The sequence below is a fragment of the Vanellus vanellus genome (assembly GCF_965231255.1).
Source record: "Vanellus vanellus genome assembly, chromosome: Z".
Taxonomy (NCBI): Eukaryota; Metazoa; Chordata; class Aves; order Charadriiformes; family Charadriidae; genus Vanellus; species Vanellus vanellus.
The window spans coordinates 16572502-16599940 of NC_138908.1; the positions used below are offsets into that span (position 1 = coordinate 16572502).

Sequence of the window (27439 nt, forward strand, 5' to 3'; positions counted from 1 at the left end):
AGCCACATTATGCTGCAATTGTACTCAAAAGAAAACAGCTAATTTTAATAGTCAGGCAAGTAATCTCTGAAAGAAACAGCACAGTAAGCTTTCAGGAAGAGAAGGGATCAAGTGTGAATTACCACAAAGCTAGTCAAAACAGAGCTTGATTATATCATTGCATTCTTACATTGAAAGGATAGGAACTTGTAGGAACAGTTTCCTGAACAAGAGAGGTGTGAATTCAACCAGAAAAATCCTGGAACAGAATGTCTTCATATTCTCAGAAAGATTACACACATGCATTGATAGCTTCCAAGTAAAGTATCCCTTTTTCCCTTCTTTCAATTGAGAAACTTACCTTTCATGGAAATGGTCAAACGTGCTACAGAAATTACCATCCAGCATGCCATTTTCACAACTTCTGGAACTGCTACCCACTATCACTTCACCTTCAGATGCACTGCCTCAAGCTAATTCAGCCAGCCAGATGGCAACAACCCTCTGAAATAAAATTCTTTGAGATACTCCCTTTTTCCTCCCAGTATGTCACATATTGTACTTTATAGGAGAAAAGCACAAAACCAGCCAAATTCAATCCATAGTTAAAATGCAAAATTTCTGCTGGTTATACTGCTCACAACAAACCACCACTGAATATTTAAAAGAAGGTTTTAAATACAAGTTACATGTTAAAAGTAGATTTGGAAAAAAAAAAAAAATAGAGAATCAATAGTGTACCCTTAAGGATGAGATTATAAAATATGAAAAGAGATCAGCAAGTTAAAAACATACACAAAATGGGATACAGCTGTTAAAATCGGTTGAAACACTAATATTAATTTTTCCTTTATGGGATACTGAAGAGCTGCAAATAGAATGTATCTGACTTTACACACTTTTTTTCAGTGTCTGCTAATGAATTATTCAGAATTGCAGGAAATGGGAAAAGTCATAATCCCTTTCCTGCATTATAGCATTTCAGATGTTGTTAGTAAGGCCCTTTAACTCAGAAAAGCCAAGACGAAAGATCACATATGTACAAATATTAATCTCTGACTTTCCGATACCCTATGTCCTTTGGAAAGAACGGCTACATCACTACATGGTCTAATAAAGAAATCCCACAATGTTTAGCACCATACATACAAACTGCATAGGAGTAAGTAACAATGGTAAGACCTAAAACTGCTCTGAGCAATGGACCGCATGTATTTGCACTCAGAGAGCACCAATTTCTCTTCTGCATGGAAGGCTGCAACTCTGCAACAGCTACAGCTATTTGATATGCGGCCACCTGATGTGTCTGTAAGTTGCTAGGCTTTGGGTGAGAATAAAAGCAGATTTGAACCAATCTTTAATTTTTGTGTCTATGAAGTGATGGCTGGTACAGAAGAATGCTTTTTAGGCTCTCCTCCTTTCTGTAGCCCTGCTACTCAAGTCAGGAGTTGGCCATCCTGATCTGTCCCACTCACCTGTCTGTATAGTGCAGCAGCACCTGATTTTCACCACTGCGATACCGTTTCTCTGTATCCCTTGTAGAAAGAATGAAGGCAACAGAATCACAGATGCTTTTCCTTGTATTACTCTCAAAGAGACCAAGAGCCCGACAGCACAGGACAGTATCTGCCTGAGGTTCCTCTCACATTACAGGAGTTTCAAGACCTTCCCCACGTACCCTGAGTGACTCCTTATGGAGCCAGTAGGAAACAAGAAATAAGGAAAAGTTCGCATGCCCTCCATCAGGAGAGCCTGCTTAACAACAGAGAACAACTGAATGTTATACAATTGCCTGACTGTTTACATTAAAACAGGAAGAAGTCGCCAAGTGCCTGCCTAGAAACTAGCCACACTACTCATAATAGAAGCGCACGATCCAGAATGATCAAGCATAGCATAAAGGGAAAGTACAGAGATGCTACCAGTGGGGGAGATCTGAAGCAGCATCTGAAAGCACTGGACTGGTAACTACAATCAAGCAGCCAAGAGCTGGGGCTGCACAGCTCTGCTGGCTATCTGTACTGGGGCTGGCTGAGGTGGAGTTAACTTGCCCCGTAACAGCCCTGATAGTGCTGTGATTTGTATCGGTAGCTAGAAAGGTGTGTTACCAGCATTTTGGCTGCTGCTGAGCAGTGCTGACACAGCATGAAGGCTGTCTCTCCCATATTGCCCCTCACTAGTAGGCTGGGGGTGGGCAACATCTTGGGAGGGGACGTAGCCAGGACAGCTGACCCAAACTGACCAAATGGATATTCCATACCATATGACCTCTGTTCAGCAATAAAAGCTAAGAGAAAGGGGGTGAGGGGTGGGGTTGTTATTATGACATTTGTCTTCCAGAGCAACCACTAGCGTACTGAAGTCCTGCTTCCTGGGAAGTGGCTGGACATCACTTGCTGATGGGAAGTAGAGAATAAATCTTGTTTTTCTTTGCTTCCACACAGAGCCATTGCTTCTGCTTAATCAACTGCCTTTATCTTGACCCACAAGTTTTTGTCCATCTTATTTTCTCCACCTGTCCCTCCTGCTTAGGAGGGGAGCGATAGAGGGATCAATAGCCCAACTGAAATGCTTCTACATTAATGCACACAGCATGGGCAACAAACAGGAGGACCTGGAAGCCACTGCGCAGTAGGAAAATGATGATGTAGTCGCCATCACAGAAATGTGGTGGGATGACTCACACAACTGGAGTGCTGCAATGGATGGCCATAAACTCTTCAGAAGGGATAGGCAAGGAAGGAGAGGTGGTGGGGTGGCCCTGTATGTTAGGGAGCATTATGAATGTCTGAAACTAAATGACAGTGACAACAGGGTTGAGCGTTTATGGGTAAGATTCACAGGGAGGGCCAACAAGGCAGACATCATGGTGGGAGTCTGTTACAAACTGCCCACCCAGGATGAAGAGGCAGATGAAATATTCTATACACAGCTGGCAGAACTCTCAAGACCACTAGCCCCTGTCTTCGTAGGGGACTTCAACTTACCAGATGTCTGCTAGAAATACAATACAGCAGAATGAACAGTCTAGGAGGCTCCCGGAGTGTGTTGATGATAACTTCCTGACACAGCTGGTGAGGAAGCTGACTAGGGAAGGCACCCTCCTGGACGTATTGTTTGTAAACAGAGAAGGACTTGCAGGGGATGTAATGGTTGGAGCCCGTCTTGGGCTTGGTGATTGTGAAATGATAGTTTTCAATTCTTGGAGAAGCAAAGAAGGGGGTCAGCAGAAATGCCACCCTGGACTTCCGGAGGGCGGACTTTGGGTTTTTCAGGAGCCTGGTTTACAGAGTCCCTTGGGAAGCAGTCCTGAAGGGCAAAGGAGTCCAGGAAGGCTGGATGTTTTTCAAGAAGGAAGTCTTAAAGGTGCAGAAGCAGGCTGTCCCCATGTGCTGAAAAATGAGCCATCAGGGAAAAAGACCGGCCTGGCTGAACAGAGACGTATGGTTGCAACTCAAGGAAAAAAGAAGAATTTACGGCTTTTGGAAGAAGGAGCAGGCCACTCAGGACTGCAAAGATATTGTGAAGTTATGCAGGGATAGAATTAGAAGGGCCAAAGCCCAACTAGAACTTAACCTGGCTTCTGATGTTAAGGACAATAAAAAACATTTCTATAAATACATTAGCAATAAAAGGAGGACTAAGGATAATCTCCATCCTTTAGCAGACAGGGGCAGAAACATAGTGACACAGGATGAGGAAAAAGCTGAGGTACTTAACACCTTCTTTGCCTCAGTCCTTAATAGTTAGACCAGTTGTTCCCCGAGGAAAAATGTGGTCTCCCTCCCCTGATGGAGGTTATGCATCAGCTTATTGACCCTCCTTCCTAACCACCCCTCTACCACCATGGCCAAAACACTCAACAGAAGTTTTGTCCAATGCTCAACATTTACTTTCTGCCATGCTTACATGCCAAGTGGGTAATTTACAAAAATGTATCAGGAAAGGCAGGTCCTGCTTGACAAACCTGATCTCCTTCTATGAAAAGGTGACCCGCTTAGTGGATGAGGGAAAGGCTGTGGATGTTATTTACCTGGACTTTAGTAAAGCCTTTGGCACCATTTCCCACAGCATTCTCCTGGAGAAAATGGCTGCTCGTGGCTTGGATGGGTGTACTCTTGACTGGGTGAAAAACTGCCTGGATGGCCGGGCGCAGGGCGTAGTGATGAACAGAGTTAAATCCAGTTGGTGGCCAGTCACAAGTGGTGTTCCCCAGGGCTCGGTACTGGGGCCGGTTCTCTTTAATACCTTTATCAATGACCTGGACAAAGGGGATTGAGTGCACCCTGGGGAAGTTTGCAGACGACACCAAGTTGGGTGGGAGCGTCAACCTGCTTGAGGGTAGGATGGCCCTACAGAAGGATCTGGACAGGCTGGATCGATGGGTTGAGGACAATGGTATGAGGTTCAACAAGGCTAAGTGTCGGGTCCTGCACTTGGGTCACAACAATGCCATGCGGCGCTACAGACTTGGGGAAGAGTGGCTGGAAAGCTGCCTGGCACAGAAGGACCTGGGGGTGTTGGTTGACAGCCGGCTGAATATGAGCCGGCAGTGTGCCCAGGTGGCCAAGAAGGCCAACAGCATCCTGGCCTGTATCAGGAATAGCGTGGCCAGCAGGACTAGGGAAGAGATCGTCCCCCTGTACTCGGCACTAGTGAGACCCCACCTTGAGTACTGTGTTCAGTTTTGGGCCCCTCACTACAAGAAAGACATTGAGGTGCTGGAGCGTGTCCAGAGAAGGGCGATGAAGCTGGCGAGGGGTCTGGAGGACAAGTCTTATGAGGAGCGGCTGAGTGAACTGGGGTTGTTTAGCCTGGAGAAAAGGAGGCAGAGGGGAGACCTTATCACTCTCTACAACTACCTGAAAGGAGGTTGTAGAGAGGTAGGAGTCAATTTCTTCTCCCAAGTAACAAGCAACAGGACAAGAGGAAATGGCCTCAAGCTATGCCAGGGAGGTTTAGATTGGATGTTATGAAAAATTTCTTCACAGAAAGGGTTATCAAACATTGGAACAGGCAGCCCAGGGAAGTGGTTGAATCACCATCCCTGAATGTATTTAAAAGACAGGTATACATGGTGCTTAGGGGACGTGGTTTAGTGGTGATTTTGGCAGTGTCGATGGTTGGACTTGATCTTAAAATACCCTTCCAACCGAGATGAGTCTGTGATTCTATGTATTTTTTTATGCATAACCACTTGCGTATCTAGCTCAAGGAGACTGGTACTCATAGCACAAGCAAACCTTTGCACCGCTGCACAGTTTTGCCATTCCTGCCTTGCTCTTTATTGCTTTTTCAAATTCAAAGCTGCCCATGCTTCAATTTTGAGTATGTCCCCAGCGTTTGTATTGCTCACCCTACAGTAATAGCCACACTGTTAAACAGACAATAAGGTGGCGTTTGCTCCATTTTGATTTTATCACAGTAACACAAGATTTTCTGACTATGCTGACTATGACTGATGCTAGGAAGTAAAATCCAACTCAAATAAGTGAACGAACCAATCATTTCCATCTGTGACAAACAGTCCTCTACCACTTGCGTCATCACCTTCCCCTTTCTTCCAGTAGTGTTCAATTATCAACAAGCTATTAGTAATTAAAGAACAAAATGAAAATTCACACTGGCATCTGCTATGTGAATGCAGATGCTCGGGCTCTTCAGGGACACTGAAAGAAATTCTCCCATGAAGAATTTTACAGATTGTAACACTACTGTAATAATTGTAGTGGTCTATGTGACACAAAGAATTCAAACAAAGTTGGCAGCTGTTACAGGATTTCTTTTATGAAGCTATTTTCTGCATCTTCCTGACTCAGCTGAGTCATCTAAGTAAGTAGTTACATTCTCACTCTTCTTTTCCTAGCAAACATCAGCAGCAAACTAAATAGAAAGTATTAAAAAGTCCCTAATCAGTCTGATCTAGCCAACTGACTAACAACGCTATAATAAACCAACAGGAGACAAAGAAAATAAAAATTATTCCAGATTTTTTTCTTTTTAACACACTTGTTCAAAGAAGAGAACAACTGTTTTAGCCCATAATAGCACCTGTGGTTACTTTTGGATTTGGAAGTAGGGAGAACACCATGTAAATATTTTGGTATTTATTAAACGAAATGTATCTTTTACTGTTTAAATACACACACTAATAGATCAGCGTGAAGAAAGCAGAGACTCTATATATGAAATCAAACACTTACTAACAGTGCTACTGATCCATAGAATTAGAAAAGTTTGGAAATGCTACGTATTTCCAATTATACCTATTTGGTGTTCTCCACTTTAAGTCCACCCTATGCCCTAAACTAGGCAGAAGTCCTACACAGCTTCATATACTTAGATCCTGTCATTAATGCCATAGTGTGCATGACCCCACGGGGAGCAAATGACAATTGCTGCCTACAGCTTTCTGCTCACTTCTAGCTCTTCTCCCACTCCCATTCACTATTCCTTCCTTCTTGCGTCATACCTGAAAGGAGAATAATGATGTGCTCCCTACTGAGAACTAGAGCCCAGATACCAAAAGGTACCTGGACACCTAGAAGGCACTGATTTTAATGGCAGCTTAAGTAAATCCTTCCGACCTAGACCCAAGCCTCTTTCCTATGTAGTGCCTGGCACGGGTTAATCACTATATAAAAGCCAGGGTACCTTTCAAGAAAAATAACTGACTGTGTTTGCAGCTTTAACCAGTACCTTCTTTCCAAGACTGCTGACACAGTTATTTTGCAGGACCTGATCTTTCATTAGAAGGTATTTCAGAAAATTTGCATCTTTTCAGACTTTGGTGGACAATTAATCCGTTTTGTCCCATGCAAATATCTTCCCGTCAGCAGCATTGCTTTCGTAATGATTTATGATATATAATGCAATCTTTTTTACAGATGATACACCCCTGTGAAAGGCAAAAATGCAGACCCTACCTCCAAAGAACCAGCAGTCTAACACCCACTGGCAAAGATCATCAGGGAAAAAGACATCACAGGAATCAAATTGTGAAATAAACCAGTCTATTATAACTTATCAGTTTTCTGAATTAAAGGGCAACCTAGACGATGTTTAAATTCATATTACGTATTGTTTTCCACACTGAAACATTCTCATGCACTTTTCTGAGAAGCTTCTTGATTTCCTGAAGCCATGAAACAAGTCCCCGCAAGTTCCCACTCTTCTACATCAAAATGAAAACTTGCCCAAATGAAACACTGCTCATATATGGGCTATGACTTTGCTGCTGGTGACCATCTGAATAAACTCTAAATGAAGACATAGAATCACAGAATGGCTGAGGTTAGAAGGGACCTCTTGAGGTCATCTGGTCTAACTCCCCTGCTCAAGCGGGACCACCTAGAACCGGTTGCCCAGGACCATGTCCAGGCAGCTTTTGAATATCTCTAAGCAGGGAGACTCCATCACCTCTCTGGGCAACCTGTGCCAGTGCTCGGTCACCCTCACAGTTTCCTGATGTTCAGAAGGAACCTCCTGTGTTTCAGTTTGTGCCCACTGGCTCTTGTCCTGTCACTGGGCACTACTGCAAAGAGCCTGGCTCTGTCTTCTTTGGGTCCTCCCTTCAGGTGTTTATATATATTGATGAGATTCCCCCTGAGCCTTCTGTTCTCTAGGCTGAACGGTCCCAGATCTCTCAGCTTTTCCTCATAAGAGAGATGCTCCAGTCCTCCCTGTGGTCCATTGCTGGACTCCCTCCAGTATGCCCATGCCCCTCTTGCATGGGGGAGCCCAGCACTCAACACAGTATTCTAGGTGCAGCCTCACCTAGAGGTGCTGAGCAGAGGGGAAGAAGGATCACCTTCCACAACCTGCTGGCAACACCCCTACTAAGGCAGCCCAAGATATGACTTGCTGTCTTCTGCAATGTAAACGATGCTCATCCTTTCACTTGTCTTCACATCAGATAAATATACTGATTTGTTCTATAACCTTTTGTTTTTTTTCTTCTTCAAAGGGACATATTCTTAAAACCCAAACTTAACCAAGCTGATTATTTCCCTTCCAGCCCAGAAGTTACGATGCAGACTGGCAAGTGCTAGGAAGTTTAAAGCTGTGGAAGGAGATGATGTAGCTTCAAAATGAATTGTTAATTTCGATAATGACATTTTGGGTGAAGGATGGTCTCAGATTTCATAGCTGGGTTCATTTCCTGGCTCTGTTAACGTCTTTCTGCCTGACCTCTGCAAGACTTAGTTTCTCCATATTTCCACTCCTCATCCACAGCAGATAATACTCTGCCATCATTTCAACTGCTTCTTGTTTAGAACTGCAGGCTCTCTGGGCCAGAGGCTACTTCTTACCATGCATGCAATTCACAGCTTTGCACGTGTAGGCTCCCCTCACCTACCTAGGAGCCTACTAGATGATAACGCTGTCAAAATAACTGGTGCATTACTCACAACCATCCAAACTGTGTACCCAAGTATGTTTAATATCTTTCCTAGATAAATCAATATCGATACTCAAATTACTCATTTCCAAGTACTACTGGCAGAATAAGGATGATTTAATCTGTAGAAACAAAGTGATCAGCCTAAATACTTTTAGACTTGAAAAAAAAAATGTCAGCAATACAGCTGCTCTCCATCCATAAATCAACTCTAATGTAACAGGAAGCAGTTTATATGGGGCTTGCTCCTGCAGGATATTTAGTCATTTAGATACACTGTACTTAAAACGGACTCTCTTACAAGAAAGAGCATTTCAGTTACACACACAAAAAATGTCAGTAAGACAAAACTTGAATAGCACTGCAGAGAACAAATCCAAGTATACAGATTCAGTTGGCAATGAAATATTGCCAGCAGCCCCCCTAAAGCACAAAGAAGCTGCATAAACCATTCCAAACACTTAAAACTGAGTGGAATACTCAAATAAGACTTCCAGATATAGTACACCTATAAGTACTACTAATAAATTTACCTCTTAAAATGTGCAATATTTTTGAAATGCTTGCTGTAGTTGGTGATCTTTAAACAGAGCCTTTTCTCCCCCCATTTGCCGGAGTTTTTCTAAACTTCAGATAATCAAGGAGGGGAGGACTGACTGGAGTACACATACTTTATAAAAAATTTACTTCCTTCGCAAATAAAAAATGTTAGCATCAATCCCTGTTTTAAAACAACATCCTCTTCTCCCACTGTGTTGCATTTGATCCCTTTGCTGTGGGGCCTCATTATGACTGCCTATATTTTCCTACCTGGCTCCTACTATGCTTTCTTGCACCTCTCCATCTCATTTCACCCTTCTTAAAACTTGGGACAGCCTGTGCTCTTTTCCATGTTCCTCCCTCACATCTGAGAATAGGAGATCTCTTCAGAAGACTCTTCCCAAGGAGCTATAACTTAGTTCATTTGAAGCCATTCTTCAAAGCCTGGTATTTCTTCTGTCTGTTAGAGTTGAACTTGTAATCTAATTCCTGTTTCCTTATCATGTCTTCTTGTATGAATCTCACTTTTTGCCAGAAGAACTGAGGCTATCACCTCATTCCACAAAAACTTAACACTTGTCCCCTTTTTTCTCCCCCAAAACTACGAACACAAAGACAGATTTTACTCACCTGTCAATGAACTGATCGATTATGATAAGATCACCAGGTTGTATTTCTTCTCGTAATGAACCACAGGCAGTAGTCACTAATACATGTGAACAATTTTCTTCTTTTAATGCCCAGATATTGGCACGGTAATTGACATTCGATGGCATAACTGTATGATGCCTTCCATGTCTGCAAAGATACATGTTGCAAGACAGTAAAATAAATCAGATTGAAATTGCCTTCCTTCTCCCAGACGAAGAGAATTCCGGGAAATGTTATTTCCCTAACAACACTGGAAGTGGAACTGATCATTTCAGCCACTGTCAGTGTAGCTTGTTTTCCTAACTGTATTAAGGTTCTCAGTATTTGATTTAAGAAGTAGCAGTATAGTTTTCTTTTTAAGCACAAAATTTTTAAGTTGAAGATTGTAATGAAAAGTATCTTGAAATTAGAATCCAAATATACTTTAGCAGCTTCAAGAGTACAAAAAGCATTTTTCTCTGAATTTTCTAAGTCAGTTCCATAGATTTTGAAAACCCAAGTGTAGCAAATTATATCTTTCATACACTGCAACAGATTCATAAGATTTATATACACCTCTACAAATTTTCTGCTGAAGTGCTGTTTGTGTTCTCCCACCCAGAAAAGAGCGGCACATCACCACTGCTGGTATCACTGCCACAATTTGTTTTTTTTTGACAATGGAACGGCCTATATGGCACCAGGCCTGCTGGTGTCAGATGCGGTTTATATCACTCAAAGGGGGAGAAGGGTCTTTGCCCAAGAGTCAGCAGGGGTCATTGACAGGGCTTTAGACTAGAGTTGATGGGAGAAGGGGGTATTATCAGGCTTGCCTGTGACAAGCCAAGGGATGATGTTATCTCTGTCATCACTCCAGAGGTACATCACTCATGTAATGATTAAACACATTTGAAAATTATTTTCAACCATGTAAGAGGAAAGGAGGAACTTAATTTCCTAACTGATTCTTTCACAGAGACCAAAAGGTCTTAAGAACTTGATCAACTGGGAACTGGGAGTTGCACACAACACGACTAAGAACTGTCAGGCAGGATTCCCATGTTGTCATTAGCTATTCTGATAAGCTACTACATTTGTAGATTCATTGTTTAACGCTTCAGCTGTCATAATCCTCTTCTATAATATATATGCTTTTTTTTTTTTTTTTTTTAAATCTGGCATTCACAGAGAATCACAGAATCACAGAATAGTCAGGGTTGGAAGGGACGTCTGGAGATCATCTAGTCCAACCCCCCTGCCAGAGCAGGGTCACCTACAACAGGTTGCACAGGACAGCGTCCAGGCGGGTTTTGAACGTCTCCAGAGTGGGAGACTCCACAACCTCTCTGGGCAGCCTGTTCCAGTGCTCCACTACCCTCAAAGTGAAGAAGTTCTTCCCCATGTTAAGATGGAACTTCCTATGTTCAAGCTTGTGCCTATTACCCCTCGTCCTATCAATGGGCACCACTGAAAAAAGACTCCTCCCATCCCTCTGGCATCCTCCCTTTAAGTATTTGAAAGCATTAACAAGATTCCCCCTCAGTCTTCTTTTCTCTAGACTAAAGAGACCCAAGTTCCTCAGCCTTTCCTCATATGAAAGATGTTCTAATCCCCTAATCATCTTCGTAGCCCTTTGCTGGGCCCTCTCCAGCAGATCCCTGTCTTTCTTGAACTGGGGAGCCCAGAACTGGACACAGTACTCCAGGTGCGGCCTCACCAGGGCAGAGTAGAGGGGGAGGATGACCTCCCTCGACTTGCTGGCCACACTCAACTTTCACAAGCAACTCTTATTTTTCCCAAAACATAAAGTGAAGTTGCAGGTACCTTATTCCCAAAGGTAAACTCACAAGGGTTGTATGGGAACAGTCATAAATCCCAGTGAAGATGCAAACTACAGCTGAGTTGTTCAGCCACCTGTAGCCCAAGGCCTACTTTGATACAGCACCTCTGATATGAGATCTTAGCTTAGCATTTCATTTGAGAAAATTAGAAAAATGTTGTCCAGGTGTAATGAAATACATGAGCAAAGTCCACGCAAGATAAGAAAAGTAAAACCACAGACAGAAATGTAGTTGCAGAGATGGTAACAGTCAGCAACTTAACAGAAAAATACTGGCATGCACCACTGGGTCTTAATTGCCCTGGTCAGCCTCACCCTGGGCTTCCACCCAAAACCCTGGTGCCTGTGAGCTGAGGTGCTCCCTCCTCCAAGCTCAGGCCCCTGCCTTCACTCCTGGCCTGAGCCATGTCACAGGTGTGCCTGTCCCCAGCCCTGTCTCCTGGATGACCTTCAGACCTATGCTGCAGTTTGTCTTCAGACCTGTTGTTTTCTAGTGAACTTCAGATACACACTGCAGCCTTGTTTCCAACCCTGTCTCTGGCCCCATCTCCTACTGCTCCTGCCTGAACTCCCTGGATGGATCCTGAACTTCATTCACCACCTCAACTTGTCTGTGACTGCTCATGAGCCCTGTTATGAGCACCTGGTTCTGCCCATGCTGTCCAGATGCTCAGAACTGGGTTAATATTCTTACGTTTAATCTAGTAGCACATTTGTCCTAGATATCCACACTTACATTAGTATGAAATCTCCATGCACTCATCCGCAGATCCTGCTTCCAGAGTCTCTCTGAATATGGTAAGAGATGTCCGAATGCAAATGAACCAAGGAAGGAAAACTACAGGAGATGCAGCCTCCTAAGCAATAAAGGTAAGAGCCAGGGGACTCAATAATCAAAGCGGATGATTTGGAAGAGTACAGTGGTACTAGAAATAAAGTTCATCTGGAAACAGGCAACTTCTGTTTCACAAAGGAAATTTGCAAACACAGGGAGCAGACAGATTACTGAGGTTATCAGGCACTACGTACCTATCACCTGAGCAAGCAGCCCTGCAGGCTGCCATTCTTACTAGGGCAGCACCCCACACTGGATTTCGCTTTCCTAACCTAGATGGCATATTTAATACTCTCAGCATCAAATTTGTTCAGGAAAAACCCCAGACTTTTTCTGGACTTTGCTAGCAACCACACAGAGCAAGATGAAGTCAGGGTAAAAATTCAGTTCACCTAATGTAAAAATAAAAAGGCTTCTGAGAAAACTTTAAGACGCATAATGTAAAACCCTTTAAAATGCTCATTTACCTTGCCAACAGCACACAGTCCACATTTTTTATCTTTCCCAATATCAAAGCATCTGACGGCTGCAAAACAAGCAAATAAGAATGAGTTACAGTCTGACAATCACATTAGAAACCTTAACAGCTACTTAAAAATAAGGAGGATAGTTATAAAAGGAAATACTGGTTACCACTGTAGTCTCACATTTTTTTCATTTCAGCTCCGTAATTTGATATGGCAGATTAATAAACCAGTCTGGAACAGGAAGATGGATTATCCCAAATTTTCTGTGTTCATAACAACATTAATACTGCAATTCCTTACTTTAGGGTTTGAAACAGTAATACTTTTAAAACTTTGAAACCGTATTACAAACAGTGCTACACAAACATGTACATGTCGCCTTTAAATTGGCTAGCAGGTCTCACTCTTTCCTGTAAACTTTGGTTGCTTTTTGATAAGCAGGTGCCATTCCCTACTAGAAGCCCCCTCCCAACAGAAATAACATTTAATCTGTCCCTCTCCATAACACTCCCCATTCACTTCTCTGTCCCCTTTCTACCATGGCCCCCTAGCTCACACTCACGTCTGAGACTCCTCCAGCTCACCCTTTACTCCCCAGTCAGCTTCCTGATAAACTCCTTCTTCCCCGCTGCTGGAAGTCCCACTTTTGGAAAGTGAACTGTGACATGACAGAGAACTTCTGGTACACTAGCAGCAGAAGTAGTGCTGTATTTGGTCAGCCCAGGGACAACGAGGCAACATGCACTCTCCTCTCACAGCTACGCAATGAGAACGTGCATTCCTCCTGACTAACCAACCAGCCAGGAAGCCAGAGCATTTTGGTTTTAGCTGCCCCAGCTGGGACACATGCTCTGCCTTAGAGATGGTCATATTGCCCACACAGGGCAGCTCCTTAAGTCATCAACTGCTCCTACAACAAATTAACTGCTCTGTGCGCGGTGTTCTGCTCCCAGGCTATATGCATCAGGGATCTGAACTACACAATGCTTCTAGCTTCCCTTGTTGTTAAAAAAACGCAAAGCCTCTGTTTAATTAAACACTGAGCTGCACTTGTGCTGAACAGCAGCGCAGTTGGATGCGCTGTTTCTCCTGCCCATTTCAGAACTGCGTGCATTTCATTTCCTATTGCAGTGCAGAAGAAACTGGAAGTCACTCTGCCAATCTCTCCTTCCGTGCCCTGGGATTTAAAGCTGAAATAGCTATTAATAAAATTACTATTTATTTACTGATCACAAGTTTGCAAGCGTCTGGAAGAACTCACACATTTACATTTAGAAACATTCTGTTGCCTGCTACTTGATATAATTTTATTTGTATTTTAATGCTAGCTGCAAGATTTCAATTAGCATTTAGTTTTAGAGCTGTTAATTCTATGACACACCTGAAAATTTGCAGAGATCTAGAATACAGTAATATGAAAGTCCCACATAGCTACATTTTAGAGATACTGATTTCTAACAAAATCACAACTTTCTACTCCCTAATGCACAGCTTTTTCATCATTTTTAATGTGAAATCTCTTCTAAGCACCATAATATACTCAATCACCTAGATTTAAATACTGCCAGGCTCAGATTTACCACTTTTTTTTTTTAAGGGAATATTCCAGAAATTTAATTTTTAGAACTGTACTGTATTCTGGCTTCTTTTAAAAAGTCTCCATTTAATATTAACCTATTGACACTTAAATGTTTAACAATGAAGGTTCACAATAATTACCATTTGGGGTTTTGGTTTTTAGGCTTGTTTTATTTAGAGAGCACACATTTTCTGTGTGAAGTAATAAGCATGGAACTTAGCTCACAGCAGGATGCAAAAATATTCTTAAAAACTAGAGAGGACTAAAGAGGACTATCAAAATCAAGAGTAAAGATTAGTAAGTTGAAGACTGGACTCTGCTCTACAAGTGACAGATCCAAGTTTATATCAATTTCTGAAAGATTTGGGGTAGAAAGGTACAATCTAACTGCTATTTGATATTCATCCCCACCACAGAATTTCACTGAATTTTGGCTTACACTGCTGACACAGCAAGAATGCAACAGCTTTGAAATTCAACAGGCTTTAAAATCTAGTCGCAGCAGCCAGGGTTTCCTTCCCTATCAGCCGCCATCCTAGTAACTTCAAAAGGCTTCAGGGTGGCTGTGTAACAGGATCAGTTGTCATCTTTACACAGATTTCCAGAGAGCACATTCAGGGCATCTTCCAGGTGACTGCCTAAATGCTTTCTTGCACATGATTGCTAGAAACGTGGCAGAGAAAAAGAAAGATTTGGAAGAAAGAATGCACTGCTAAATGATGAACTGACCATTTAAGAAAAGAATTTGCAGATACTGAATGATGGGTCATTAAAAGAGAGGAAATAAGAATAAATTGGCATGTGTAGAGTTACAAGGAAGTGAAAGATACAGAAATTTCAAACTATGTATTAACCATGTAACAGAGGTAGTGTACGCTTCCGTTCTGTTCTCTGTCTTCCACAAATTCTTTACAGTGCTGTACCTCTCTACTATTATCTCAGCTGTAGTCAGGAGCTTTGAAATGCTGATAAAATAATGAAAACTTCCAATGGAACAATCTGGATTTACAGCTTTAATACAGTATTTTTAAAGCAGGGTTTAATAGAAGGCCAAATAAAAAGATCTCAAACATAATAATTCGTGTATGTATTTAACTACTTCCCCCTTACATAAAATTCAAGTCAGATATATATTACTCAGTGTTGCAAAACAGAAAAGGAAGCAAAGAAACCTGAGCAGTTAAGCCTAAATTACGGCAGTAACAAAAAATTGAATTAAGTCCTCTTTGTCTACAACATGAATAAGCATAAAGTATTGTTAACGTGGTGCTTATTCTTTTTTTTCCTTGGTCTCACCTCTGAAACAAGTCGGAGCAGAAAATAGAAAGAACCAGCAAAATAAAAGCATAGGGAAAACTTGAGATGGAAAAGTATCTCATAGGTTCCCCAAGCCTTCATTTAATCTGTGATCTAGTTTAGGAACCAAATCATGTATATCATTTTGGGGAGGCAGAAGAGGAGCTTAAGTGTTACATCACCTGGTTTGATTTTCCCGATGAAAGTATGCAAAGCTCATTTGCAAGGTGGAATACTCCCCCTCACCTTTTTTGCCAGATATACCTATCACCAAAAAAGAGAGGGGCAACTAAAATAAATTCCCAGAACAGGAAGATATTTTTCTGATTCAGGAAAAGATCACTCAGAACCAAGTTCTGTTACCTAGAAAGTAAAACAATCTAACTGAAAGTATGTTCTGAACGAAGTTTTATTAGTAGCTTCAAAACTCAGTGATGAAGATAAATGCTGTTGCAAAGCATTATATGTTGCATCCTATAACAGAACAGTATTTTCTATATCTGGAGATGGAATGCCAAAAGGTTTTCAGGTATTTTCCATGGAAAAACAAATTTTTGATCCATGAAAATGGCGGCAGTGGACAAGGGAGAAAAGAAGGCTGGAATATTAACAGCTGTAAGCATATTTATCTAAAAAAAAAACCCTAATGTACTGCTTTTTCACTAGTATTACTAATGCAACTTGAAAGATCATGGGAGGACCAATGCCAATATAGAGAGTTGCAAAAATTAGCCTACTAGTTTCCTTTAAATTTTTCCACATTTCACTTGAAAAAAACAAACTCCTCACATTTCCTAATGATGTAAGTTTTGTTATTAAATGATTCTTATGATTAACGAAAGCCAAAGCAGAGACAATTCAAAGACTCTCTATAAACTAAGTGTAAGCTATTATTCTGTTTTTAAAAGTGAAGAAACAGCATTAAAGAAATGTCTATTTTGCTGTTGTTGAATGTCAAAGGTGCCGAGGAATGACCAGAAAGGTTTTCAGCTAAAAGCCTTTGGCTATGTCCTTACCAAGAAACTTAAGAATTAAACCCAAAAATTTAAGGAAAGTAGAATTGTATACTTTGCATTTTCATAGGACAGAATGAAATGGACATAGTTTTTTTAAAACTATGCCTGGCATTTTCCTTTTAGCATTCAGACACGCATTTTCATTCTTCCTAGTTTTTCTTGAACTAAATAAGCTTGATGTTGCATCTCTAAGTCTCTCAACAATTAAAAGATTACAGAGTTCTGAATAGTTTATTTAGATTAAGCCCTTTACCTTTTAAAATTTCAGGCAGATTCTGCCTCCATTAATGTCACAGGTCTATGTAGAAGCATCTTTATGGCAGAAAAATCCGAATTTTGTTTTATTTCAGTAACATTCAAGAACAAGACATGCCTTTAGAAAAAATACACTAATATAAACCAAAACCTTCTAAACTTTTCCAAGCACACTTAAAAAAAAAAAGAGTTCTCATTTGCCCTTTCACATTCAGCAATACCTGCTTCTCTCACCTCTGTTGTTCTAAAACAATAGAGGCAGGCTTTGTGAATGCTAAAAGGTCTCAGTGGCAAAATAAGCAAATGTTGATCCACTTAATTATACCAATTAACTTTGTGAGGTTTGTTTCTGCTTCATTTGAAGTCCACCAACTTGACCCACTCTGTGCACTTTATGCCACTGTGACTTGTGGTCTAAGCCCTGCACATCTTACACTAAGGCTGAGCTACCAGTTGCTCCATGAGGATAAAAACTGCATTCAAACACTGAAGTTAACATGATTCTATGGAGGAGTGAATCTACATACAGCTATCAGACCAATAGTATGCGTTCTTAGGAGTGCAGATCTACAGCAGAGAGAAGAGAGACAGGCCAGCAAGGGCAAGGACAAAAGCTCAGTTGGGCTGTGCTCCCTTTCACAGATACAGAAGTCCCACAAAGTTGCAGTTTTCCATCCAGATCAGCTTAATAGTCCCAGTTCAGGTCACCACAGTATCTAGAATCCATGCTTAGGTTCCTACTGTGACAGCTCAGTTATACCACCATCCCATACACAAAGACAGAATATTCAGAAGTTTTTTCTTTAAATTGAGCCTACACTAAATGCATAATACACAAGCTCAGACACACCCAGACCGTTGATCATGGTTTCTCACAAATCACAACCAGCAACCAAGATTTATTTTCCCCTATTTTATATTCCCCTATGTTGCATTCTGTGAAGAATACAGAAAAAAAGAGAGTAGCTAAGCTGCTTCCTAAATGAAATTTAAAAAGCCTTCCATACTGACCAAAAGTGCAGGACTGAGGAAGCTTTTTCCATGCCTTTGTGCAAAGCCATCCTGCAGGTACAACTACCCTTCTCAGTAAAAACTAAACCCTGCTGTAGGCCACCTACTGGACTGCAGAATTTGGGCCACCCAAATTCTGTTGCATCCCAGCACTGTGACAGAATAACCCTCCAAATGCTGTGCCACCACTGTGCCCTTAACTCTGATCTGAACAGACCCCTGTGAGGGAGGAGAAGCGTGTTTCATCCTTCCTGCATATGAATGTTTCAGTTAGTACCTACTAGAGCATAGTGCTATTTTTGCTTTGTGAGCAGTCTCCAGACACAGACATGCTGCAATTGTCCATGACTCTCAAAAAACAGGGAATGCAATGACAACTGGTTTGGCTTAGCCAGTGGATTTTACTTCAGACCAATGCTGGCCACTCTTTGGAGAGTAGGGTACAGAAAATGGAGGAGGCGAGTTCCCTTCATTCTCTTGCAGTTTGTTAACAGATTTTGAATGACGATGGAAAAGTCAAATGTATTTTTCTGGTTATGTTGTCCCCTCCCTCAGTCTTTATCTCCTTTCACTTCTTGACTGGTGCGCACAGAAACTCTACTTGCTCTTTACACTCTTACTTCACTCTTAAACCATTTTTAATGGAAGCATGGATTCAGATTTTCAATCACACACCACAGCGCTGAGCTTTCTGGCAAGCTTCTACCCATAAAATGGTTCTCGCTATCACATGCCAGATGTTTTACTGTATGTATACTAGCTTACAGTGGTAGATTTCATAAGATATAATTCTGATGGCAATTGCAAAGCATCCAGACTCCGCTGGTCTTATGACACTAGAACCCCTCTCCCCCTTGATTTTCTGCCTATAAAACTCTCTCTCATCCTTTGTCTTGCCTGTTGCTACTATAAATGCTTTGGGGCAGGAATTGTCCCTCACAATGCACTTGGCACTGTGTATAGAGGAACACCACTAGCCCCCATTGCCTTTTGCTGAGAGCTGAAGCAACGTGAAGGCAAGTTGGTCAAGAATACCTGTGCCATAAAAACAGTTTCGGTGCTTCATTTTCAAATTATCTGGTTATAAGCATGACTGTAATGACAGCATTGGTATGTAAAGCATAATTCAGTGGTTACAGGGGAAAATGGTGGCCCACATACCTCAAAGGACAGTTTTCTGCAATTCAGAAAGGTTCCTGGAGTAATCTGACATATAATACAGAGCACGCAACAGGACAAATTTGAAAGAAAGGATTTATTCCTCTGGACTGCAAATTCAGAACAGAGTTTGCAAATTCATCCAATCTACAAATGAGAAGAGGTATAGTCTCCTTTGCAGATCATCTTCGTAACACTTTGTTTCTACAAACTACGAATCACACAATACATAGCAACTAAAAGAAAACAGTCTTGTGACAGTATCTTGTTTATGCATTCATATAACAGTCTGAAAACTCTTAAAGCATACAAACATATTTAAAAACAGCAAAAAGTCTCAGTAAAAAAACCCAAACAAACAGGTTATACAGACCTTGCCATAAGGAGTATCAACATATTTTTCTGTTCTTCCTTCTAAGATATCTGGATCATCCAGGCCAGTTCCACCAATAATTCCAATCTTAAACAGAAAAGTACATATTAGTCTTGAGATTACACTCCATTTAACAGCATGTCTGAAAAACTAACTAGGCAGCTACAAAATGTACTTTCAACTTGAGAGGGGGCTAAACTACAGATCAAGAAAACGTAATATGCCCAGCAGAGTTTCCCCACAAAGGAAATTTCAAATGACTGACTTTAAACAACTGTATTTAACTTTTATTCTCCTCTTTAAAGATACCAAATTAAAAAAGCTATGGAAAATGCACAAAGATGTGCCAATTCATCATTTATTCCCAGCACAAAAATGAAGGGTGTTATTTGGGAATGCTTCTAATGAATGAGAAATACCTATATAAATCATATTATAACAAAGACTTCTTGTTTACATGGGTGTCGTGGTTTAGGCCAAATCGGCCTAAATAGTGCTATACAGTGCTATTGAAAAAACAGTGCTATACATAACCACCATACTGAATACCAGGCATTACTATATAGTATTATACATACAAAATAATGAAAACCTTTTTCAAAATATTAAGTTTTTGTGTTGACTTGCCAAGACCTAAGAACACCATTTCTATAAGTAGTCTCTGTACAGCTTCTGAAAAGGGGGGCAGCTCAACAGCATCTTCACAGGTGAAATAAAAAGAATCTGCTGACAATTTCACCTGCTGCGAGCACTGCTGGGTTTCTTCGCATATTTACAATTAGGTCCTCTGGTACCTAAGAAGGTATAAGTGCTCATTCAAACTTTGCCAGCAGCTGGGTCACTAATTGTCTCCTGTGTAGACACACTCATATCAAGTTTTATTCAACTTACAGCCTTTCCCTAAGTAGAAACTTAACAGACTCTTGCTTTTTTAATGAAGTCTTTTCAAGTACTTTTCCCCCAATTTTTTATGAAACTGACTAACAGTTTGAAAGCATAATGGAAAGGGAAAAGAGAGGGCAAAGCAAAGGGCCACTTAAATAAAACATATTCTATTTCCTTAAGAAATCAGGCTAAAAGCCCTATGTTGTGTTTTGATATAACTTGTAGTGAAGAAGCATGAAGTGACTCACAACTACCACCTATCTGTCATGCTTTAGTAATCACCAATTTCTTGTTCTTGCTCATTGCTCATGTTGCAGTTCTTTTTAAAAAAGGGGAAAGAAAAACAAGGTAATTTGAAACATATAATCTGAGACTAAACTCAACTGTGATTTCATATTCCAGCTACAGAAAAATGCATCTGTGTGCCAGGCCCTTCACAACCTCAAACTTCGTAATGGTATTTAAAAATAATGTCTCCATTTATCACACACAGAAAATGCTACTGCTTCTCCCCCCCCATCCCCTCCAATGCGACCAGTTGTCGCACAGTTTGTCTCACGTTTAAGTTGAAGAATTCATATAATGGCTGAGTTGCTTATCATGGACAGAAAAAGTGTGGAACCATTCTGGCATGAGTTATTACTGCACGGTTCCACCATTTTTTATTATTTTTGAAGACAGAAAATTTCTCAAGTAAAACCTCCAGACTTCAATGTACAACACCCCGCTTCCACAACACCCACCCGTCTCTCACTCTAGCTTTTTCTTAAATTTCACATTCATAGAGACCTCATTTGTTCAACCATTATATTAGTTGGCTCATCAAGCATTTCGTTTCAACAGCAAAGGCTTTGTGGTCTTCGTTACACATGAAATACCTCTCTGAGAAAGCTTCCCACACCAGATGGTGTAAACACGGATACCTGAAAAAGCCTTAACAGATCTCCTGTTTCCTTTTGCTACCCCCTTGTGGAGCACGAGGAGTAGTGCAAAGAAAAAAAACAGCAAATATCCCCAAACTCCAACCCTGAATATACTCAAGCATTACGGAATAGCTAGATCATTGTTTGCAGCAGTATTGATGGGTCTGTTCCCATGCTACTCGTTGCTTAATTATGATAAAGGTTCAGACTGTTAGGTTGTTCATGAAAATCGCGAAAATTATATAAATTTTAGGATGAATTTTTTTTGCCTTGAGAATTGTGTAAGAAGTGTGCAACAAGAGCAATCATAAAACTCAAAATCAACAAAAGACCACCTTTAACATTGGTCATACATGCATTCAATAAACACAGAAGATTACTACATTAACAGAAGCCAGGATCAAAATGGCACCTTCTTTTTTTAATCTAGGAAAAATAAAAGGTTCCTTCGTGTCCTGATTTGGGCTGAACCGGTCACTGGGTGAAGAACAGATGCTCTCCCCTACCTACCTCTTCAAAGAGAGGCAGGAATGACTTATGAGTTTAGAAGGAACTAAACTACTTTAATGAAATATTAATAATAAAATAAAAAGGAAATAATGAAAAATACAGAACCGTATCAAGCTCCCAGGATGACAATCATGTCACCAGCGGGCACTGGGAAAGTCCCAGACTGGACTCAGGGATGGACAAGAACTGGATTCCAGATCTGGATTCAGGATTGGGATCAAAGGCAGATGAATGGACAGAGTCCTCCTTGGACACTGGCCACAGAATAAAGAGGGCTGACCCTTTGATCCCTCAGCTTTTCTACTGAGCATGAGGCAGATGGGATGGAATACCCTGTGGGTCAGTTTTGGGCCACCTGTCCTGTCCGTTCCTCCCTGCAGGTGGGACCCATCTATTTTTTTCCACTCACCCATCTATTTTTTTCCACTCCCAACCCTCCAACAGGGCAAATAACCAAGTTAGCTGCCTTTGGGGGTTATAGCAATAAGCAAGAGCCTCTCTGCATACCATGCCTGGGCATCAGCTATAAGCATAGGTCTTATCACTCTGAGAGCAAACAATTTCTGCACAATATGCTGTTAATTTCAGTAGTTAGAAGAGGCCTAGCTAAAAAGTAAAGTTACTGAACAAAATCAGTCCTGTTTTACCTCAAACCAGGACACTTCAGTAACTTAACTACTTTTAGCTTGGTATAATGCTTGTTTTATTAATGCCCTAAAACTTAAGATTGAGAATATTCAAAAGGGAATGCTTATCTGCCCCGATTTTTATGCCTGGTGAAGTGAAAAGACCACTGTTAGGACCGAGGAAAATGGTGCAATGCTGGAGGTAACAGCTACATGACATAAAAGTTATTTTGGAACTGCAGTGCTTTAAGGTCCTTATGAACACATAGATACAGCACTGTAACAGACCATTCCTTTACCAGAAAGCAGTGCACCTGACCAAGCACAGAGCTTGGTCTGCTCATGGCAGCATAGGCTTGGTGAGGTTGCTTTCAGATTTGCTCTTGTGCTTCCTACTCCTGCAGTAGCACCAATGCGTGCTGGTGCTGCACAGCTCAGTTCCAGAGCAGGCTTTTACACCAACAGCTGTGCAGTCGGAAACGACAGCAGTGCAACCAGCTGTCAAAATGTTCACATCACCCATGGTGGAGAACCTACAGCAAAGAAGAAGAGCTAGACTACCTTGAATTTACTTTTGCCTTCTTCCTCCCTGCAAAACACCTTAGCACCAGTTTGGTCAACCTTCAAGCCACCTTAGGCAACACGCTAGAGAAATGCTGGGCTCACCACAATTCACAGGAGAGCCGCTACAGTGGAAGGAAAGTTCAACCAGCAGAGATTTGTTTTGTGGCTGTTTCTCCAACCACGCAATACCAACTTGGAGCTGGCAGTTGCAACCCTAAAATTATTTTACCTCCCTGCAAGAGAATTATTTTCCCTCCAATCTACATAATCTCTAGGAACATCAGCCACGTCTGATATTCCTGACTCTATATTTTATGCTTTACAGAACTTCTTGTGAGTTATCAAAAGCAATGCAGCTGCTCTAGACTCAGTGCCAAGGGAGCTGAGGTCTACTTCCCCCTACCACCCCAGGCACTGAAGGCAGGGGATAGCAGGAGTTGACTCAGGGAGAAAAGTCTCACCTTTCCTCAAAAGGCAGAGACCATCACATCTAGGAGTGACCTCAAGAATGGAAAGATGCAAAAGTATGTTCCAACCCAAATTTTGCATCCTACGAAGGGACATGAAGGACGTAACCTGTAAAAATTACTGGAGGCTGAGGCTAAGGCTATGTGGAATTAATATAAAGCAAAATGGCATTGCAGTGGAATTAAACATGAAGTATTTCACTATGGTATTGTCCATCTCAAACATTGGGATGGAGACCAACAAAAGTGAAACTTAACAAAAAATTAGGACATCAGTAACTACAAAACCTCTCTGTGGGATTCCACATAATGATCACACTGAAGTGTATGCCTTTCTTCACCTGCTGTTTGGTGAAATTCCTCGAATAGTTTCAAGCACAAGACACAGAAGTATCAGTGCAGTAACAGTCCACAGTTGTCCATCTGAGGGTCTTAAACACCAGTAGATGTTAAGTAGATGTTAAGCGCTGTCACGATCAGCTATGAGTCTTTGTGAGAACTAAAACCTAACAAATACAGCTAAATCCCTTGCTTCTATATCAGGGATAATGCAAAACAGAAAAGGATGTCATTGAAAAGACTTGTAGTTAAAAAGTGATAAACAGCAAGCTGCACACAATTTACAATTAAGAGAATAATCCTAGGAATAATAAAGACAGCTTATAACCGAAACAGCGGGGAGAGTCACTTCACCTCCGAAAACATATTCCTATTTTGGTGAGAACACAAACCCGGAGCCTCAGCCTGCCTGGCCTGCTCACCCCTAACGCAGGCCGCCGCCTGCTGCAGACGTGTTTTTAAGCAGAGGGAACGGACACGTCTCCGGCGAAACTTTCGTCCCGGCTCGTGTCTGCCGCGGCTCCGGGATCCGCGCACCCTCTTACGAACCCTCCCACCGACGAATCCCGCACGCCGCGACCGGCTCGGAAAAAAAGCCTGAGCAGCAGAGGCCTCCTCCGTCTTTCATTTTTTAAAATAAATAAATAAATAAATGAAAATTCGTCTCTTCCGAGAGAGCCAGCGGGGCCGGCCTGGGTCGCCGGCGGGGAGAGGCCTGCGGGGTTTGCCGGCCCCGCGGCGGAGAGGCCCCGAGCGGCGGATGCGGCAGCCCTGGGGGCGGGGGGGGGGGGGGGGGGGGGCTGGGCCCCGCAGCGCCCGCCATGGCGACCCTTCTCCCGCCTGGCACCGCTGAGGGCCGCTACACTGCCGCGGCCGCTCCCGCTGGGCGGGCGGGGCGGAAGGGAGGCGGGAGGAGAGCGGGGAAGAAGGCAGCAAGCGAGAGGCGGCAGCGGCGTGGCCCGCATCCCCCCTCCCGCCTCCACACGCCCGCGGCCGGCCCCGGAGGGAAGGGGGAGCGACAGGCGGGGAGGGGTTGAGGGCGGCGGTGTGAGCGCCGCCTCCTCCTCCTCCTCCTTCCCAATCTATGGCGGCGCCGACCCGCGCTTACCTTCACGGCCGCAGCGGCAGCGGCCATGTTGGCGGGAAGGGCGGGGGCCGGGCGGCGCCGCTGGCGGCCGGCCAGCCCGCCGGGGCCGAGCGCCGCGTGTGGCCCCGGCCCCGCCCCCGCCGCGCCCCCGTCCCGCTTCCCCGCCGGGGCCTCGGCCCGCCCGGCGCTCCTCGCTAGGTGGCAGCGGCCGCCCGCGCTGAGGGGAGGCCGCGCCGGCCAGCGCCGCCAAGGGGCCTGTCCCCCTCGCCCTCGACACCTCCGGCCTGGGGAGAGCAGAGGAGGTCCCACAGCCCCACGGAGCGGTCCTGCGGCCCGAGGGGGAGAGGCCGGGGGCGCCCGAGGGCTCCGCTCCCCGGGCCTGAAGGGACCGTTCTGCCGGCGTGAGGCCGGTACGAGCTGTTCTGCCTAACGCTGGTCCCACAGCTGGAGTTCTTCAGGGAGCGATTAGGAACGTGCGGTGTGGAACAGCTCCTTGGAGCAAAATCTGGTTTATCGTGATTTTCTGTCACAGCATACGACATAACTGCTTCCTCACTCCCCCCCCCCCCCCCCCCCCCGGGATATCTCCTCTCCAACAATGGATATTGCCATGCCATTATCTCTGAGTGTTTCTGTTAATACGCTGTGCCTACACTTCACCAGTGGCCTCATCAGAACGTCTGCAGCGTGCTTTGGAACACATCGCTACTATCTGGTCCATAAGCCCTGAAATGTTATTACATCCTTGAAATGTATCCTCAGTGAAGGTTTTAATACTTTTTTAAAAGCTTTCATCTTGGAAGTACTTTTATTAAGTCAATGAGAATGCTGCTATATTTAAATACTTCTTGAAATCGCAGCCAGGGTAACTGTCCTGCTTTTCTTTTTAACACTTCTGATCCGCATGTTCACATGTGACTCTCCGGGGAGCTTCACTGACTGCGCGTAAACAGAGTGGTGCTGCAGCTGGTGGTATGTAAATACTTTTCTGAGTTATGCTGCAGTTCCAGAAAACCGTATTCCACAAATGTCGTGGTGTAATAGAAATAATTTATCTACTCAAATGTGTAAGCATGTGCTGGAAACGCTAAGCATTGGCTCAGTCTCTCTGAAAACTTTCAGATGGTCCATATTTCAGCTGGACCACCTACCATATTCCTGGAGACACTGTGGTTTATTTGACTTCCCCCCAAAATTCCTCGATTTTTCAGCAGTGTGGAACTAAACAGCACGACAAAATCTCTGGAGCACCCTATAAAACAGTGACATGAAGCAAAAAAATGGTGATTAGACCAGAAATAGCAAAGTGAGACCAAAATACCAGCTCTAACCTATGTGAAAATTCCTAATTTATAGTATTTGAAACTAAGTAGAAGAGTTTGTTTTCAATTAAAACCCAATTCATGTAGAGGTTTAATGTGGTTTAAATTAAGGGTGGTCTTTTCAATATTCAAAAATGATTCTGAGAACAAACTGGAGCATGTTTTGGAAACAAAAAGGAGTTTTATTTTCTTTCTGAAGTACACATATATAGAAAGTACACATATTTAGCTCTGCAAGCTAAATACAGTTTTAAGTGACACGAAAAGGTAAACACTATATTAATAGTTACAATTTTCCTGTTTGTGATATTTTTCTTGCTGCCACAAGTCCATGCATTTAAGCAGAATATTTGTTTTACTATAACATGGTCTTATATTTTGAGAAACATCAGTAGTTTTGATATATTTATGTATTTTTTTACTCTAGATAGATATAAATATCAAATGTAGAGCTTTCAAAAATAGCCAGTATCTTGTTAATAAAGTACTTTAAAAAGTATTTGTAGCAGATTTTCTTTAATGCAACTTTGTCTATCGGAGAGACCTCAGCCATCCAGATATGGCATTCTCACGTGCCACTCAGTGCTACCTGTTGGTTAAAAAAGTCACCTATCTGCTAGTAAATGCAGATTCAGATTCATCACTGAATGTATGTCCCACGTTTTATCGCAGCTGAGAAATCTGCTGAGATCTGTGAGACAGTTCATTGTATACCACAAAAAGGTTATTCCTGATAATTTAAAGCAGTAGCAGCTAGTGCTGAACTTGCATTTCAGCTGGATTTTTTCTCTGTGCAGCTTTAAACACTTTATCCTCTCATTTTCAGTGTATGTTCATACACAGCTGAGATGTTTGTCATAGGCTGAAGTCTCTTACTGCCGTTCAAAATGTGAGACTATACTGACGAGAAATGGACTTTGGAAAATCATAGTTTAATATAGAGGGAGAAAGAAGGACATGGGTGAATTTACATAAGTTCTTCAGTGAGGTGCAGTATAGCCATAATGCCATATTAAGACTGAAATTTACCCTTTTTTTTCTCATTCTAGTTTGGCCTTTCTATTGAAGGTATATGTTATGCTTTTAGAATCTTTTAGAGAATAATTTTTGGTAATTACTTCTGTTTAATTTTACTACAATTTTCCTCCATTGAATTGCTTATAAAAAGCTGTGTCAGTTGTGTTGCAGTATTCTCCTTTTACCACAACTATTTGCAATCCTTTTGCTTCTCTGGTTCTGTTTTTTGTTTCTTTTTGAATATGAGAACTCACTTTGTTTAAACAGTGGGAAAATATTCATTAATTGAACTCTCGGGGACCATAAGTTGAGTCCTTTC

General features: G+C 42.3%; 1 protein-coding gene across 1 annotated transcript in view; it reads right to left on the reverse strand.

Annotated features, from left to right (window-relative positions):
- The window catches only part of MTAP (methylthioadenosine phosphorylase), a 37446-nt gene extending 12606 nt beyond the window's left edge, over positions 1 to 24840 (reverse strand). Inside the window, exons 1-4 of the mRNA XM_082497693.1 lie at positions 24803 to 24840; positions 19381 to 19467; positions 12693 to 12751; positions 9551 to 9718 (exon numbers count right to left, since the gene is read on the reverse strand). Of these exons, the coding sequence (XP_082353819.1) occupies positions 9551 to 9718; positions 12693 to 12751; positions 19381 to 19467; positions 24803 to 24829 (341 nt within the window). The 5' untranslated portion in view covers positions 24830 to 24840. The remainder of the gene's footprint in view (positions 1 to 9550; positions 9719 to 12692; positions 12752 to 19380; positions 19468 to 24802) is intronic.
- Between the last annotated feature and the right edge of the window lie 2599 nt (positions 24841 to 27439).